The sequence below is a fragment of the Bos taurus genome, chromosome 8 (assembly GCF_002263795.3).
Source record: "Bos taurus isolate L1 Dominette 01449 registration number 42190680 breed Hereford chromosome 8, ARS-UCD2.0, whole genome shotgun sequence".
NCBI lineage: Eukaryota > Metazoa > Chordata > Mammalia > Artiodactyla > Bovidae > Bos > Bos taurus.
In genome coordinates, this window is record NC_037335.1 from 65,364,067 (window position 1) to 65,380,367 (window position 16,301).

Sequence of the window (16,301 nt, forward strand, 5' to 3'; positions counted from 1 at the left end):
TGCTGGATACCGCCTGCAGCAGAAAGCCTCTGTCCTTGCTACTGTAGCAAGGCTGTATGGTACCTAAACTTTAACCAGGCACTCAGGCCTGAGCACACCTTTCAGATCTTTTAATCATGCAATCCCTTGCCTAACTTGTCAGTTCTTTCAGTATGGCAAAGAAGTAAGAATCTAAGACTAAATAATTAACAGGTGACCAGATTTCTTTCCTCGACTCCCCTTCAGTAATCCCATAAACAAACTGTGTGAACAAGATAAGGACTAGAGGAAGATCACAGGAAGTCCTGGAGCCTGCATGCAATGACTCTGACTCCATCTCAAGGATTAACTGAGATTACTTCTCTCCTTTCCCTAGTAGTTCAGCTTGTAGAGAATTTGCCTGCAATGAAGGAGATCCTGGTTCTATTCCTGGGTCAGGAAGCTCTGCTGGAGAAGGGAAGGGCTACACCCTCCAGTATTCTGGCCTGGAGAATTCCACGGACTGTATAGTCCATGCGGTTGCAAAGAGTCGGACACAACTGAGCGACTTTCACTTTTCCTTTAAAATTTTCATGATTGAGCAGAATCTCCAGAAGTAGTTTTCTGGGGGACACTGAGTTTACCATCTTCCCAGATTGCTGGCACTCTGATAAAAGACAACTTTCCTTTCTATCAGTGTTTGTAAATTTGATTCTGTTAAGTGGTAAGCAGTGGGCCTGGATTCAATAATTCTGTAATCCCCCTTCTCTATCTCTCATCCTCACCCTGACATCCCCCTCAACCCAAGATTTTACTCTTTTGTTGTAACTCAGTTCAGTTCATTATGTTCCTTCTGCACCTAAAAATGAGAACAGGGAATGCAGCTCTCTTGCATGTTGGGGGCCTGCATATGGTAGACACGAATGCATATTTCTTTTTAAAAAATATTTATTTGACTGCATTGCATCTTAGTTGAAGCATGCAGGATCTTTAATTGCAGCATGGTAACTCTTAGTTGTGGCATGTGGGATCTAGTTCCCTGCCCAGGCATCAAACCCAGGAAGCTGGGGCAGTGAGTTTAGGACCATGGGAGTGGGTGAGGGGACATGGGGGCGGGTGAGGGGACATGGGGGTGGGTGAGGAAGATTCTGGGAGTCTACTCTAGGTGTGAGGACTGCCAGTCTGGACCTCAGCTCGCAGCCTGACAAGGCCCTCCTCGTTCTGTCTCCAGCTCAGTCTCCTAGATCCCCCCATATTCAAGAGCCATCTGTGCTGCAGGCTGGAACTCCCTTCTTCATGGCCTGGGTCATATACTCCAGTTCAACTCAATTGTCCTGGACTCTGGGAACTTCCCTCTACCTCCACCGGGAGGAGCTCCTCCCTCCTTCCAAACCCCAGGAGTGATGCTTCACTACTTTGAGAAAGATCCTTACTCCCCTGCACTATAGACACCTGACAATATGCCTTACTTCCTATTAGGGGCTGAATTGTGTACCCCAAATTCTTACGTTGAGTCCTAACCTCCAGCACCTCAGAATGTGACTTTCTTTTGGCTGCGCAGTCCAGCAAGTGGGATCTTGGCTCTCCACCCAGGGACTGAACCCATGCCCCCTGCAGCGGAAGCCTGAAGTCTTAACCACTGGACGACCAGGGGTCCCCAGAATGTGACTTTATTTGGAGTAGAGCTTTTGAAGAGATAATTGAGTTAAAGTCACTAGGTTGGGTCCTAATCCAGTATGACTGGTGCCCTTCTAAGAAGGGGAAATGTGGACCCAGACACACAGAGGGAAGGCAGTGTGAGGACGCAGGGCGAAGACGGCGTCTACAAGCCAAGGCGAGAGGCCTCAGGCTCTGGAGCTCCGGAACGTGCGATGAGAAACTCCTGTTGTCTAGGCCACATTGCCTGTGATACTTGTTATGGCAACTGGAGCTGACTGATATACTTCCTCCCAAGTCTGTGCACTCCCACAGCAGGAGTGGTGTCTACAAGAGAAGACTCCCTTCTCTCTCCCCAGCTGGACTCCTTCAGAGTCCCCACCCCTGCCTCCTCCTGCTGTAATGGCCCTGCCGGTTCTTGTTTGCTTGTCCAGGGAATCAGCCGACAGACCTCAAGAGAAGGGGTGAGTGCTGAGGATCAGGAGGAGCAATAGGGCCCCAAGACAGAATCAGGATGAGTCTTTCATTTGTTTTTATTTGGTTTTTCAAGCTTGGATTGTGGGGGTTTCAGCTGGTGGACAGGAAAGCCAAGAAGGGACCACTGAGAGCTGATGGGGCTGGGGGAGTGGGGTCGGGGGAAGGTTCCAGTGAGAAGGCTGGAGCCTGAGGCACAGAGCAGGAGCTGAGGGGCTTGGCGGATCACCACGTGGCTTGCCTCAGGGAACCAAGCAGGAACAGCAGCAAGGGCCAGGTCTGTGGAGGCACAAAGGCTGTGCCCAGCACGGACGAGGCGGCAGCCCGCAGAGACTGGTGTGGAAACTGGGTCTGTGGAGGAGTGGACGTGGGCTCAGGGAGTGGTGTAAGAGCAGACGTGGGCTCAGGGTTGGGTGTGAGTCTCTGGATCTCTTCGATCCAGTTGGTGAAGTAGGTGACGTTGGTGAAGATGCTGGGGTAGATGGGGTGTCGGCAGTCAAAACCCCAGCTGGCCAGCCCCATCAGAACCCAGGAACTGGTGAAGTCACAGACGAGGGGGCCCCCGGAATCGCCCTAGGAAAGAAACGGGAGTTCAGGTGGGTGACTGAGCCAGTTCTGAGAAGACCAGGTAGCAGGGTGGCGCTTATGAGTCTCTGCTCTCCAGCCTCGTTCTGTGAAATTCCAAACACCAACTTCCCACTGCGGATCAGCCCAATTAAGCCATGCAGGCAGGCACTGGAATCATCCTTCAGGAAGTCCTGATTGACCCTCGAAACAATCAGAGATCCATATCCATCAATCTATGGATCCTATGCCCAGGGAGGGTGTGGTGGCCTGGGACAAAGCACTGTCCAAGGCCAAGAAGGGACAGACAGCTGCAGGATCTGAGCTCAAGAGGGCTGGTCTGAGAGTGGAACCTAGCCAGCTGAAGCTGCTGCAGACCTGGATCTTGCAAACTCTGAGCTGCAGCAGCACATCCCCACCCAGGTCCACCTCCTTTTTCACTTATAGTCAGTCCTTTAGTTTTCTCTCAAATTCTTGGTTGAATTTCTTCAGAAAGTGCCCTTACCCAGGCCTGGAGGAGGCAGCCTGTATTGGTCAGGGAGCAATGAATGCTGCTAGGGTCCCCTGAAAGCTGCTAGGAGTTACTGGAGTCTTGAAATGCTGTTCAGGGAAGGACCACCTGGGTGGAAATCTCTCACTTCATCACCCAAAGGGAACATGTCATCCTTGGAGGCAGGGGGAGAGGAGCAGGATAGCTGTGCTTGCTGCCTTCCACACACTTGTCTAACACGCATGTCCAGCATCCAGGGCAGCTTCTGCACTCAGGCACAGGGGTGAAATGTCAAGGTGCCTTTTGCATGGAGTTACTGTAAATAAGGCAACCAGCCTGCCACTTCAGATGTGACATGTGGAAACAACGCATGGAAGGGACAGGACAGGAAGGGAAGGGCATTTCATAGGGTGGAAGCATGAAGCTTTCCTGAGCTGAGATTCCAAACAGGACAACCCAACTTTCTGATGCTGGAGCAGAGGGAGCAGTGAGTGCAGACGAGGAGAGGAGGGATGGCCAGGTGGGTGGGAGGAAGAGCAATGACAAGTGGGAAGCGAGGGGGTAGACGGGACTCAGATTCCCAGGGCCTTATGGTGGGGGTTGGAGTTGACGCCCATGGAGAACTGAGCCTATCTCAGGGAGGCTGTGCAGAGGAGAGGAACAGGCTAAGCATGGAGCCCTGGGGTCTCCAGCATTTAGAGGTGGGAGGGGAGGGGACCAGGTGCAGAGTGGAGTAGCTGTCTGGTCCTGGTGCACAGGAAACAGCAGTGAGATTTGCTCAAGTGTCGAGTGAGAGGAGGATTTGGGGCTACCGGTGTCTCTGGCAAGACAGGTTCCTGGGGACGTTGGCCATGAGGCTCTGGTGGTACTTGAACACTCCTGGGCAGAGTGGGTTAGATTCAGGGCTGTTAGGAGGAGTGTCTGGGGGAAAGGAGGTAGAGAAACTGGGCAGTAGCAGGGAGGAGAGTGCCACTGCACGTTTATACGAGAGCTGTGAAAGCGGAGACAAGACATGGAGCAAGGGTGCGTCTGGACACCCAGAGCTCCAGGAGGGACTCGGTACAATGGGCCAGGAGGCTCAGGAGAGATGCAACATGCCTGCTGGACTGGGAAGATGAATGGCACCTAGTCCCATTGAATGCTTCGATGTTCTCAGTGAAATAGGAAGCAAGCTCTCCAGCTGAGAGGGAGGGGTGGGGGAAGTGGTGACTTGAAGGAAAGAGAAGGGTACATGGTGTGGCTAGGCAAAAGTAACCCTCAAAGACGGCCATCCTCATCAGCAGAACCTGGGGCTATGTTACCTTACTTGGCAAAAGGGACTCAGCATCTGTGATGGAGTTGAGGATCAGGAAATAGGAAGATTATCCTAGCTGATCTGGTTGGACCCAACATAAACACAAAGGTACTCATGAGGAAAGAGGGAAGCAGGAGGTCAGAGTCAGAGGAGGAGATGTGATGACAGGAGCAGAGGGAGGAGCAATGTGATTTGGTGACGTAGGAAGGGGCCATGAACTGAGGATTGCTGGGGACCTCTAAAAAGATAGAAAAAGCAAGAAAACATTTTCTCCTAGAGCCTCCAGAAGGGAGCAGCCAGGCCAACACCTTGACTTTAGACTCTGACATCCAGAAATGTAAGATAGTACATCCTGTTGTCGGAGCCACCAATTTAAGGTGATGTCACCAGAGCACCAAGAAAGTCACACCAGGGGCTTCTTGGACATTGGGAATGTGCCGTTATCAACTCAGTTCTTCCCTTTTGGGGTCCCCACCTGGGGTGTCCTTGGCCCTCCCCACAGTGTACCCACCCTGAGCTGTTCAAGGCCAGGGGAAGGCCTGGTCCCTGTCTACCATAGGCCTCCAGGATTCGTGCAGATAAGCCTCATGGTTGCTGATATTATGGTGGAATCTGGGCCAGTCTTCAGGGATGGGAAGGGCTCCAAAAGCCTCCTGCCCCCTGGGGAGCTCTCAGCACTAGTGGGAAGCCCCAACACTAGTGTATCCCATGGAACGTGAGCTGTGGTTTGCACTATTGAAGAGACAGAGCAAACCAAGGCTGTGTGTGTGTGTGTGTGTCTGTGTGTGTGTGTGTTGTGTATTGTGTGTATATGTGTTGGATGGGCCAGGGCAGTGAATTCTACCTTGGGCAAGAGGACAGGTCTAAGACAGGCCCAGATGAACAGGTACAATCCTGGTAGAAGGAGACAGACCAGGCCTGGAGATTGAAAGCCAAGACTTGCTAAGTACCTACTGAATGTCCAGGCACAGTATTAAACTTTCTATAGGGATCTTATTAAGAGGAGGCTGTTAGCAACCCCATTTCATGGGTGAGGAAACTTAGCTAAGGTCACAATCCCAGTAAATGACAGATTGAATACTGAAACCATGGCTCTCCTGCCCCACAGTCTGAGCACTGAATGCCTCTGTGGCCTGTCTGTCCTCAGACCTGTTTCTGGGTGCCCTCTGCAGGGGGAAGGGTACTTCCAGGGAGAGAAGAGGGTCCTGGGTTTCAGGGTGGGGGCTGGAGCAGGCGATGTGACAGCAGACGAGTCTAGATGGAATGTCTCAGGTAGGCTGTGGTGACTGAAAGGCTAAGAGAGGGAGGAGGGGGGTCATCTTTAGATGACCAGTGCTGTCCTCAGTCTAGGAAGAAACGAGAGGAGGAGTGGGCTCAAGGGGCACTATGGATGTCAGCAGGCAAGGAGACAAAGGTGAGCTCCGTGGGCATGACCTCTGCAGGCTGGAAGGGAGGTCTAGGGTGACAGCATATGGGGCCTCAGGGGACTGAGCCCTGTGTTTCACCTTCAGGGGCAGCTGACTCTGTGAGAAGGACAGTCCAGGCCAGACAGTTCACACCACTGGCTGTGGACTGGGAACCAAGAAACCTGGGTCTGCCTCCTACAAGGAGGGCAAGGGGCCAAGCTTCTCCTCTCTGGCTCAGCAGCCCACTGGGCCGCCACGAAAACAGCTGTCTGGGAGGCCATCCTGTGGGCCAGGTGCATCTCATCCCTCCTATGTGCATTTCCTGGCGTGCCAAAGCATATCACCACAGACTGGCTAACTCTGAAACAACAGAAATTGATCTCACAGTTCTAGAAGTCAGAAGTCTGAAACCAACTATTTGTGTCTCTCTCTCTTTCTATGAGAAAACAGTCATTGGATTTAGAGCCTGCTCTAAATTCAGCAAGGTCTCATCTTGAGATTCTTAACAATCATATCTGCAAAGACCTATTTCCAAATAAGGTCACATTCTGAGATTTAGAAGACACAAATTTAGGAGACACTGTCCAACCCACTAGACCATCCTTGCAACAATCCCATGACGGAGGCCTCAAAACCCTACGCTATGAGTGAGGACACAGGCTCAAAGGTGGAAAACCCACCCGAGGTCACACAGTAGTGCAGGGTCTCTAACTCCAGAACCCTAACACTTCCCTCCACTCCACGACACCATCTATGGAAGAATCAGCACATGATGCCAGCTTGGGAGCCTGGGCCCTGAGGATGATGTGCTGGATGTCAGGTTAGGCTTGGAATCAGAACACAGGGGCCCAAGTTGTGGTGCCTTATTTTAGGGTAGCCACTTTCCCTCTCCAGGCTTGTTTTCTCAGCTACAAAAAGGCACCACAGAGAGTGGGAAAAAAGCTTCACAGTGAAATGTCCAATAGTGGGACTTCCTTGGTGGTCCAGCGGTTATGAATCTGCCTTCCAATGCAGAGGACGCAGGTTCAATCCCTGGTCAGAGAACTAAGATCCCACTTGCCACGAGGCAACTAAGTCCACGTACTGCAACTGTCGAGCCCATGCACTCTGCAGCTCGCATGCTAAACTAAATGCAATGAAAAGCCTGCCTGTCACAACTAACACCCAGCCAACACAGCCAAGACAAAACAGACAAACAAAGCAAAACCAAAAAGCCCAGAAAACAAATATCCAGCAGTAGACTGATATCTGGAATATGTAAAATACACAAAGAGCCCCTAAAGGAAGAGACAGACAAACCAACAGAAAATGAGAGGGGAGAAAAACCCTGAAAGGAAATGTTACAGAAAAATATGTCCAAAGATAATAAATATGGGAAAGTACATTTAATTCGTCGCTGGAAAAGTAAAAACCACAACAAGTTATTAAAATAAGAAAAGATGGAAATTGCTAAGTACTGGTGAGAATATGAACTCTCATTCACTGCTTGAATGAATGGAAATGGTGACCCACTTTGGAGAAGTTTGGTAACATCTGCCAAAGTTTAATATACACGTGCCTTTTAATCCAATAATTCTACTCAAGGGTTTCTGTGAAATAGAAGATAAAACATTTGGAAGTGAAATGAAATGAAAAGTTTGGAAAGTACTAAAATGCACATGGAAGTGTAACTGATCATAGGATTCAATGCACACAGGAGAGTCCTGTAGAGCAAGGAGACTGAACACACTACAACTACAGGTAACAGTGTGGGTGAATCTCACAAATACAATGTTAGGACAAGAAAGATTGACAACTGGAAATAAATTCTATTTACAGAACATTCAGAATCTAATCTAAGGTATTAAAGGTGAAGATGGTGGTTTCTGACAGGAAGGAGGTGTGAGTAGGGCCTTTGGGGTATTGATCACTTGTTGCTTCACTATGTGAAAATTTATCCAGCTTATGAAAAGAGCATGGATATATTCTTTTGTATGTATGTTACACTTGAATAAAACCTTTAATGTATGCCTCAAGAACAGATGCTGTAGATGCCCTCATGTGCAAGGAGCTTAGGAAGGGGCTTGGCCTGGGGGACACTGCCAAGGGATGGAGCCCAGGAAGGCGCATGGAGGAGGAAACGGGAAGTCCCCAGGGGCTCCACAAAGAGAGCAGAGGCAACACAGCCCCTCCCCAGAGAAACCGAGGCCCCGAGAACAGGTGAGGGAAGAACAGAAAGGGTCTTACTCACTAGGCAGATGGACGTTCCTGTGGAGAAGTCCCCAGCACACAGCATGTCCTCCTGCACAGAGACGTTCTTGCCTTTCGCAAGTCCATATAACATATTACAGAACTTGTTCTCAACGAAGCTCACCTTACCCTCCTGGAGATGGAAGGGTTCGAGCAGAGGCGCTGCGAGGATAAGGAGGAAATCAGGGAAGGATGCTGTAGCCGAGCTACAGAGCTCTGCCTTACCAGTCAGCACTGCCCCTCAACATGGGGTTTTCTCTGCACAGCTGAGCTTTCATCCTTGTTTCAGTCTTGTACCTAGGCCCAATAAGCCCTCCTGTGTTTCTCAAACGTTTCCAAACTCATCCTATTCACTCCACCCCTTTCATAGCAACAAACTACACTCCTCCTATTCCACAAAGGAAAAAGGCAAATCCCTCCAACACATGCCACTCAGTGGTGCTTAGCAACCATTCACCAACCTATCTACCCTTTCACAAACCATCCCATCCACTCACCTTTTGTCTATCATTAACCTTGCTTTCCATCCACTTGTCCCTCCATCCATCTACCTATCTTTCCTCATGTCCCATTCATCCACTCATCCTTCCATAAATTTGCCCATACACTCATCTTTTGACACATCTCTCCATTCTCGCCTCCAGCAATAGACCACTCATTGCATCTCTCTCCACCACCCTTTCACCCACCCGCCCAACCATCTTCCCTTCCACCCACTCACACTCCCACCTTCTCCCATCCATTCTCTCATCCAATCACTGATTTATTCATAACTCAATTACTCATTTATTCCTCTATCCTTGGGCTAAGTATCTTTTAACTAATGATACAGGGGAACATTTTAGTTGGGGCAGACAGGGTAAATGAAGTAAATAAGTAGCATTACTTTAGATCTAATAAGTGGTATAAAGGAAACAAAACAGGAAGATGTGCTATTAGGGGTGGCCTGTTTTAGCTCACGCGATCAAGTAAAACTCCTCAGAGGAGCAGCTGAGTTGCATACGTAAAGAAACGAGTCATGACAAGGTTAGTCGGGAGAGTAAATGCGTCCAGGGAGACAGCCAAGGTGCAGACCTGAGGTGGGAATGGCCTTGGAATCGTCAAGGCAGGAAGGAGGCCTGCTGGCTGGGGTGGGGTGGGTGAGGGATGCAGTGGGAGATGAGAGAGAGGAGGGGGCCTGAGAGCCAAGGCAGGGAGTTGCGACCTTATTTTAAGTAGAAATGAGAAGGCGCTGGGGGTGATGAGCAGGGAACTGGCGTGACTCCTGCTCTAAAGCAAATACTCAGACAGCTACATGGAGAGTAACAGAGCACACAGGGTGGGAGCTGAGACCAGTCTGGAGGTCAGGGAAGAAGGACCCGGGGGCAGCAGTGGGATACCTACCAGGTGCCAGGCCCTGCCAGGGGCACGGACTGGGATATTGAAACAAGAAAGACAGGGTCCCTGTCCTCAGGAGGAGCCAGTCTGTGTGTGTGTGGGTGTGTGCGTGTGAAGTGTGAAGTCTGGTGTACGAGTGTTGTGTGTGTGTGGTGTGAGAATTCTGGGACCTAGTTGTTTGTCCTGTGATTATTGAGTGTTAACCGACACACTAATAGGCAAGGACCAGGGATGCTGGAACATCCCACCCAATGAAGCAGCATCTGTTCAAAATGCCTGTTGCACCTCTGTAGAGAAACACCATACCAAATTATAACCCTACAAATAATTACAAATAAATATTCTTTCCCTCCATAATTTGGCATCATAAGCATTTCACCAAGTTGTAAACACTCCTTTCTTTAGTGAAGACTCTTGCTCATAAGTTTTGGTCTACTTTTCTCCTCTTTCAATCTTAAAAAATACAATTTTTTTCCTGTTACTCAGTTTGCCTAACAAGTCTACAAATTAGATTGATGACCTGAGCTGGGAGAAAACCAAAGTGAGGTCTGGAGAATGAAACCCTCTAAAGTCGTAATCATTCTAAATTGATCAGGCAGACTCAGAGGTCAGAGGTCATATTTGAGTTTTCTTTCCACTTTTCCCAAGCACTTCCTATGGCACTAGGAAATCAGAAAGTTTATCAGTGACCTGGAAGGAGTCATGCCTCAACATGACCTTTGAGTTAGATCAAGTCATCTCAGATCTATGGTTGATTTAAACCTTGGAATCAAGAACCAGAAAGACTTCAAGAACTCAGATTCTTGATTCCAAAGTCAAAGATTCCCAGACTTCAGAGCTTTACACTTAGGGAACACCAAAGCTTTAGAATCACACACTTTAAGAACTAGAATGGTCCAGTCCTCTGAAAATGAAGCATAGTGGGCCAAGGGGACCTTTGCCTGGGGACCCCTCAGGTGGAGACACACCTCCCTTCTTTGCTCCTCTGTCCTTCTCCCCCTCCTCCTCCCCTTCCTCCTCCTCCCCATTCTCATCCCCCCCTCCAACTCCCCACACCCTCTCACTTTCCTCGTTGAGCATCCCCCAGCCAGTTATCCAGCAGGATGAGTTACTGGGGAGCTTCATGCCAGGGACTGGGAGGCAGGCAGGGATGATGTAGGAGGTGAAGTTCACAGGAAAGAGCAGCTGCAACATGGCGATGTCACTCCCAAAGGGATGTAACTTCTCGAAGTCTGGGTGTGTGATAATCCGGCTCACGGATACCTCCCGGGTCTGAGGGGTGTGCTGGTACAGCTGGATGCTTCCTAACAGAACCTGGTAATTCTCCGGGGCTTTGGATTTCCTGGAGAAGGAAAGGCGCACTGCCGCCATCATCTCCAAGTGGGGACAAGCTCTTTCCCTGCATCCTCATCTAACTGCCACACGCCTCTGGACCCCTCCACCCCACATGACACCAGACAGCCTTTGTCTCCCCATTTCTAATGTTCAGGAGGCCTTCTTTCTTGAGGCTAATTGATACCCTACTTACAGTTTCAGACATATGGCTGGCTTCTCCATCACACACTAGAATGGCAGAAGCACTGAATCCTTGTTCTGGAAAGGTCCTCTGTGGGGTCATCAAATGAAGGCCTTCTGATTGTACACAGCAGGCATTCTGGCTCAGTCCCAGCTCTAACTTCACCCTTCCAGAGACTCCATACAACTCACCTCTGGCCCCACACTCTTGTTAACCATCCCCTTTCTTTAAACACATCCATGCCCAAGGCCTGCTTCTCCACTTAGTTTCAAGGACAAAAGATTTGTTAAATAAATGAGCAAATGAAGGCAGGAAACAGAACCTTTCCTTGTTCCTCCAACACAGGTGCTGAATCTTCCCCCCTCCCTCACTGTCTTCACAGCTTATCTGCTTGGAGACCCTCTCTCATGTTCCCCTCACCCAAGCCTTCCCCTCCAGCAAGCCCTCCCTCTCCACACACCTTCTCCCAAACCTTCACCCCATTTACTTTGCCCTTCTCATCCATGCTGGGCTTTCTCTTCTGACAGGATGGAGACATGGTGAGGTGGGATTTGCCACCCCTGATGCCACAGAGGGGCTTGCACAGAGCATGGCACAGAGTGGGTGCCGATAGACTCTGAGCCCTCAAAGCTCCAGTGCCCAGACCTGGGCTTGATGCCTGAACTCCATGGTGACCCCCCTCATCTGTTCAGAAGCCTGGCACTAAGCCAGCCCCATATGGCTAGGTGAATTAGACTCCTGAGCAGCCCTGTCACTCTCCCAGGGAGCCCACCTCCCCCTCAGGCAGCCTGGCACCACGGCTCCCCACATGCACGCCAGTGACTGTGACTCCTCCTGGGCACACAGTTTCGCAGGACTAATAAGAATCACCCAGCTGCTGGTCACACATGCGGTCCCAGGCCTCCATCTAGAGTCTGACACCGGGAAATAAGGGGACACTGAGAAGGAGCTGTGATCTGAGATGGGTCCACACCACATGGCAGCGAGGACTGACACTGCCGCTCTCCTGAGGCACACCTGTGTTGGAGAACAGACACAGGGGCCGAGGGCAGAGCATGAGGAGGATCTGGGCAGGTGAGCGGGGAGGACAGTCCAGGTGGAGGGTACACAGGCCAAAGGCAGGAACGACATGCCTCTGAAGGCCACAGACTGCCCAGAGGAAAGCCCAGAGGAGCTAACGTGGGACACCATCCCCCTTTTCTTCCCCTGCATCCCCGTCCCTGCCAGAGCCTGTGCTGGCATCCTAGGAAGGAGACTCACTTGAGAAAGCAGTGGGCAGTGGAAAGAAGCCAGCTGGAGTTAATGAGGACAGCTCCACAGATGTGCGAGCCCTGGAACCGCAGGCTGGCCTGCCACGGCCACTGGCCAGCCTCCACGTCCCGGCCACCATAGATCCTCCCCATCACCTTGGGCTTCCCGCACACTGTGGAGACTCTGCTGCCACCTACAATAGAGACACTGTTGGTGCCCCAAACGTCACAACCAGGAAGACCTGCCCGCTTCACAGACAGGAAAACCAGGGCCAGGCGTCCAGCGGCCTAGCCAAAAGGCCAGGCGTCTAGCAGTGTAGCCAAAATGATAGGACTCTGCCTTCACTGGCTGCCACTGCGGACTGGAGAGCAGAGCACAACACATCAAGCCCCGTGGGGATGAGGACCCAGGGGTCTGGTGGGGTGGGGCAAGGAGGGACCAGCTCCCAGGAGCATCTCCAGGCAGAAGGACATCCTTGAGCAAGGCTGCCAAGTGCTGGGCACGACACACACCTCATTTCCCTCACCTAGCACGCCTCAATGCCTTGTCTTGTACATCAAAGAACTAAAGGTCTCAGAAGTTGCCAACATTACTTTCTCAAGATCATGGCTTCTAAGGGCCTGTGCTCCCTCCACTCTACCCCAGGTCTTAGGGAGGCAGATTTGCAGGCAGAAGTCTGTGGTGTGTGATCTGGGGCAAGTCACTCCCCTCTCTGACTCTGCAGGAGTCTCCATTTCTAAAGGAAGAAGGAGTGGGCTCATGAGGACAGCCCTGGTTCTAGGACTCATATCCGGGAGGGCAGGAGTGTGCCCAGGCCCCTTGAGGCTGGGCATCCTGGTCCAGGGCCTGGGCTCCCAGGGCCTCAGTGAGGGGAATGACACCCCTGCTCCCTGGACTCAGGCCCATTCCCTCAGTAGTCCTAGAACTTTCCTCCACCCAGCCTCCAACCTCCAGGCCAGACCCTGCTAGTCCCCTCTCCCACAGCCGCACAAAGGGATTGGGTCTCTTCCCACCCAGAGGCCTCACAGTGGGGGGCCTGCCCCGCCTGTGTGGAGGGGATCTCGGCTGCCTGGTTGGAGGGAAGGGCAGAGAAACGATGAGACTTAGTGACTCACCAGGCCCTGGTCACAGCCGGCCGCCCTCAGGCCCTGTAGGCTAGGGGATCTTGGCCCGAATGGAGGCCCCAACGCACCTGTAGCTCCCGGAGCCAACCGCTGTGCTGGCCAAGTCGGAGCGCCGCCCCTCAACGCTCCCCCATCGCCTGCAGTCCGGCCGGGGGCGGCCGTGGCTGGGGACCCTCGCAGCTCCAGGGTGGCCACGTTCAGCAGCAGCAGCCAGAGAAGAGCCTCGGACTGGCCTAGGCCTTGGGGGATCCCCGCCTCCCCGCCCATTGCCAGGGTTACTGACCCCAGCCTGACCCCACCCTGCTCTGGCCCCGCCCCAAGCCCCAAGCCCACCCCGATCTTCTTAATAACTTTATAAACAACTCTACTTTAATATAATTTTTAAACCATGAAGTTCATTTATACAAAGGATAAGTCAATGATTTTCAGTAAATGTTTTAAAAATTTATTGATTTATACTTAAATAAACCTTTTGTTTTAGAATAGTTTTAGATGTGTGGAAAAACTGGAATGATAATGCAAAGAGTTCAAATATTCCTCCTCACCTGTTTCCCCTAATGATAAGATCTTTGTATTATTCTGGCACATTTGTCACAAGTAGTGAGCTAATATTGATACATTAATATTAACCTAAGTCCATTCTTTTTTTCTTTTTTTTTTTTCAATCTTTTAAGTTTAAGGTACATAGCATAGTGATTTGGAGAAGGAAATGGCAACCCACTCCAGGATTCTTGCTTGGAGAATCCCAGGGACAGAGAAGCCTGGTGGGCTGCCGTCAATGGGGTCGCACAGAGTCGGACACGACTGAAGTGACTTAGCAGCAGCAGCATAGTGATTTGCCTTATATGCATCATGAAATGGTCATCCCGATAAATTTAGTGAACCCACATAGGTACAGAATTAAAAAAATAGGAAAAAAAATGTGTTTCCCAGTGATGAGAACTCAGGATTTACTCTAACAAGTTTCCTGTATAATATAGAGCAGTGTTAATTTTATTTATCATGTTGTATATTACATTCCTAGTACTTATCTTATAACTGGAAGTTTGTTTCTTTGACTATAGCTATCTAATTCATATTTCCCCATTCCTGGCTTATTGTAACCACAAATTCGATATCTCTTTTTCTGTGAATTTGTTTTTGAAGTATAATTGACCTACAATGCTGTTAGTTGCTATTACACAGCATAGTGATTGGATATTTCTGCACATTTCAAAATAATAGGAATAGTTATGTCACCATACAAAGACATTACATAGTTATTCACTATATTCTCCACAGTGTTATTTCTTACCCATTTCATACTCATTTATTTGGCAATTAGAACTTAAAAAAATATATATTCATTTATTTATTTATTTTGGCTCCACTGGGTCTTTGCTGCTCCACGCAGGATTTGTCGAGTTGTAGAGAGCAGGGAGTAGGTACTCTTGGTTGTGGTGTGCAGGCTTCTCATTGCTGTGGCGTCTCTTGTGGAGCACATTTTCTAGGGCGTGGAGGCTTCAGTAATTGAGGTGCACTGGCTTAGTTGCCCCATAGCACGTGTTGTCTTCCTGGATCAGGAATCGAACACATGTCCCCTGCATTGGCAGGCGGATTCTTAATCACTGGACCACCACGGAACTCTTGCCATGGGAACTTTGTGCCTCAATCTCCCTCAGCTTTTGCTTTCTTCCCCCCAATTCTCTCCCCTCTGGTAACCACCTGTTTGTTCTCTTTGTCTGTAACTCTGTTTATGTTTTGTTATGTTCATTTATCTTTTAGACTCCAAAAGAAGTGTAATCATACAATACTTGTCTTTGTCTGACTTATATCACTCAGCATGATAGTTTCTGGGCTTCTCAGGTGATGCTAGTGGTAAAGAACCACCTGCCAATGCAGGAGACATAAAATAAGCAAGTTCTAACTCTGGGTAAGGGTGATCCCCTGGAGGAGGGCATGGCGATTCCCTCCCAGCTGCCCCAGCACAGTATTCTTGCCTTGAGAATCCCAGGGACAGAGGAGGCTGGTGTGCTTCAGTGCTCAGCTTTCCTTATAGTCCAACTCTCACATCCACACATGACTACTGGAAAAACCATAGCTTTGACTAGACAGACTTCTGTTGACAAAGCGATGTGTCTGCTTTTTAATGTGCCGTCTAGGTTGGTCGTAGCTTTTCTTCCAAAGAGCAAGTGACTTTTAATTTCCTGGCTGCAGTCACCATCTGCAGTGATTTTTGAGCCCCAGGTAAATAAAGTTTCTCACTGTTTCCATTGTTTCCCCATCTATTTGCCATGAAGTATTGGAGAAGGCAATGGCAACCCACTCCAGTGTTCTTGCCTGGAGAATCCCAGGGACGGCGGAGCCTGGTAGGCTGCCATCTATGGGGTCGCACAGCGTCAGACATGACTGAAATGATTTAGCAGCAGCAGCAGCAGCAATGGGACCAGATGCCATGGTTGTAGTTTTCTGAACATTGAATTTTAGCCACCTCTTTCACTCTCCTCTTTCACTTTGATCTAGACGCTCTTTAGTTCTTCGCTTTCTGCCATAAGGGTGGTGTCATCTGCATATCTGAGGTTGTTATTTCTCCTGGCAATCTTGATTCTGGCTTGTGCTTCATCCAGCCCGGCATTTTACATGATGTACTTTGCATATAAGTTAAATAAGCAATATGTGTGAATGGACCCTCATCTTTCTGAATCATTGCATTGTTCCTATCAGGTGGGTCAAAGAATTCTCATCAGTGTTGGGGATTCTCAACAGAAATCGTGCGTATGGATAGAGGGATGTCTGCACCTTAGGCTGGTGGGCACTCCTTCACCATTTGTGTGGTCCTAGCATTTGGGCCCCTAGAAGGGTGGGTCTGGTGGACAGATGACATGCAGAAGAGAACCTTCAGAGGTGTGTTGTTGGTGTAGCAGGCAGCAGTCAAAAGTCATGGTGCTTCCTGGATAAGAGGTCAGATAACCAAGTGCTCTCT

General features: G+C 49.9%; 1 protein-coding gene across 1 annotated transcript; it reads right to left on the minus strand.

Moving 5' to 3' along the window:
• Positions 1 to 2,129: 2,129 nt before the first annotated feature.
• Positions 2,130 to 13,627, minus strand: LOC527795 (protease, serine, 47-like). The gene is made up of 5 exons (XM_024996231.2): positions 13,408 to 13,627; positions 12,225 to 12,408; positions 10,513 to 10,790; positions 8,073 to 8,233; positions 2,130 to 2,661 (listed from the first exon to the last, which is right to left on the minus strand). The coding sequence occupies exons 1-5, from the start codon at positions 13,604 to 13,606 to the stop codon at positions 2,314 to 2,316; spliced, it is 1,170 nt and encodes a 389-aa protein (XP_024851999.1). The 5' UTR covers positions 13,607 to 13,627; the 3' UTR covers positions 2,130 to 2,313.
• Between the last annotated feature and the right edge of the window lie 2,674 nt (positions 13,628 to 16,301).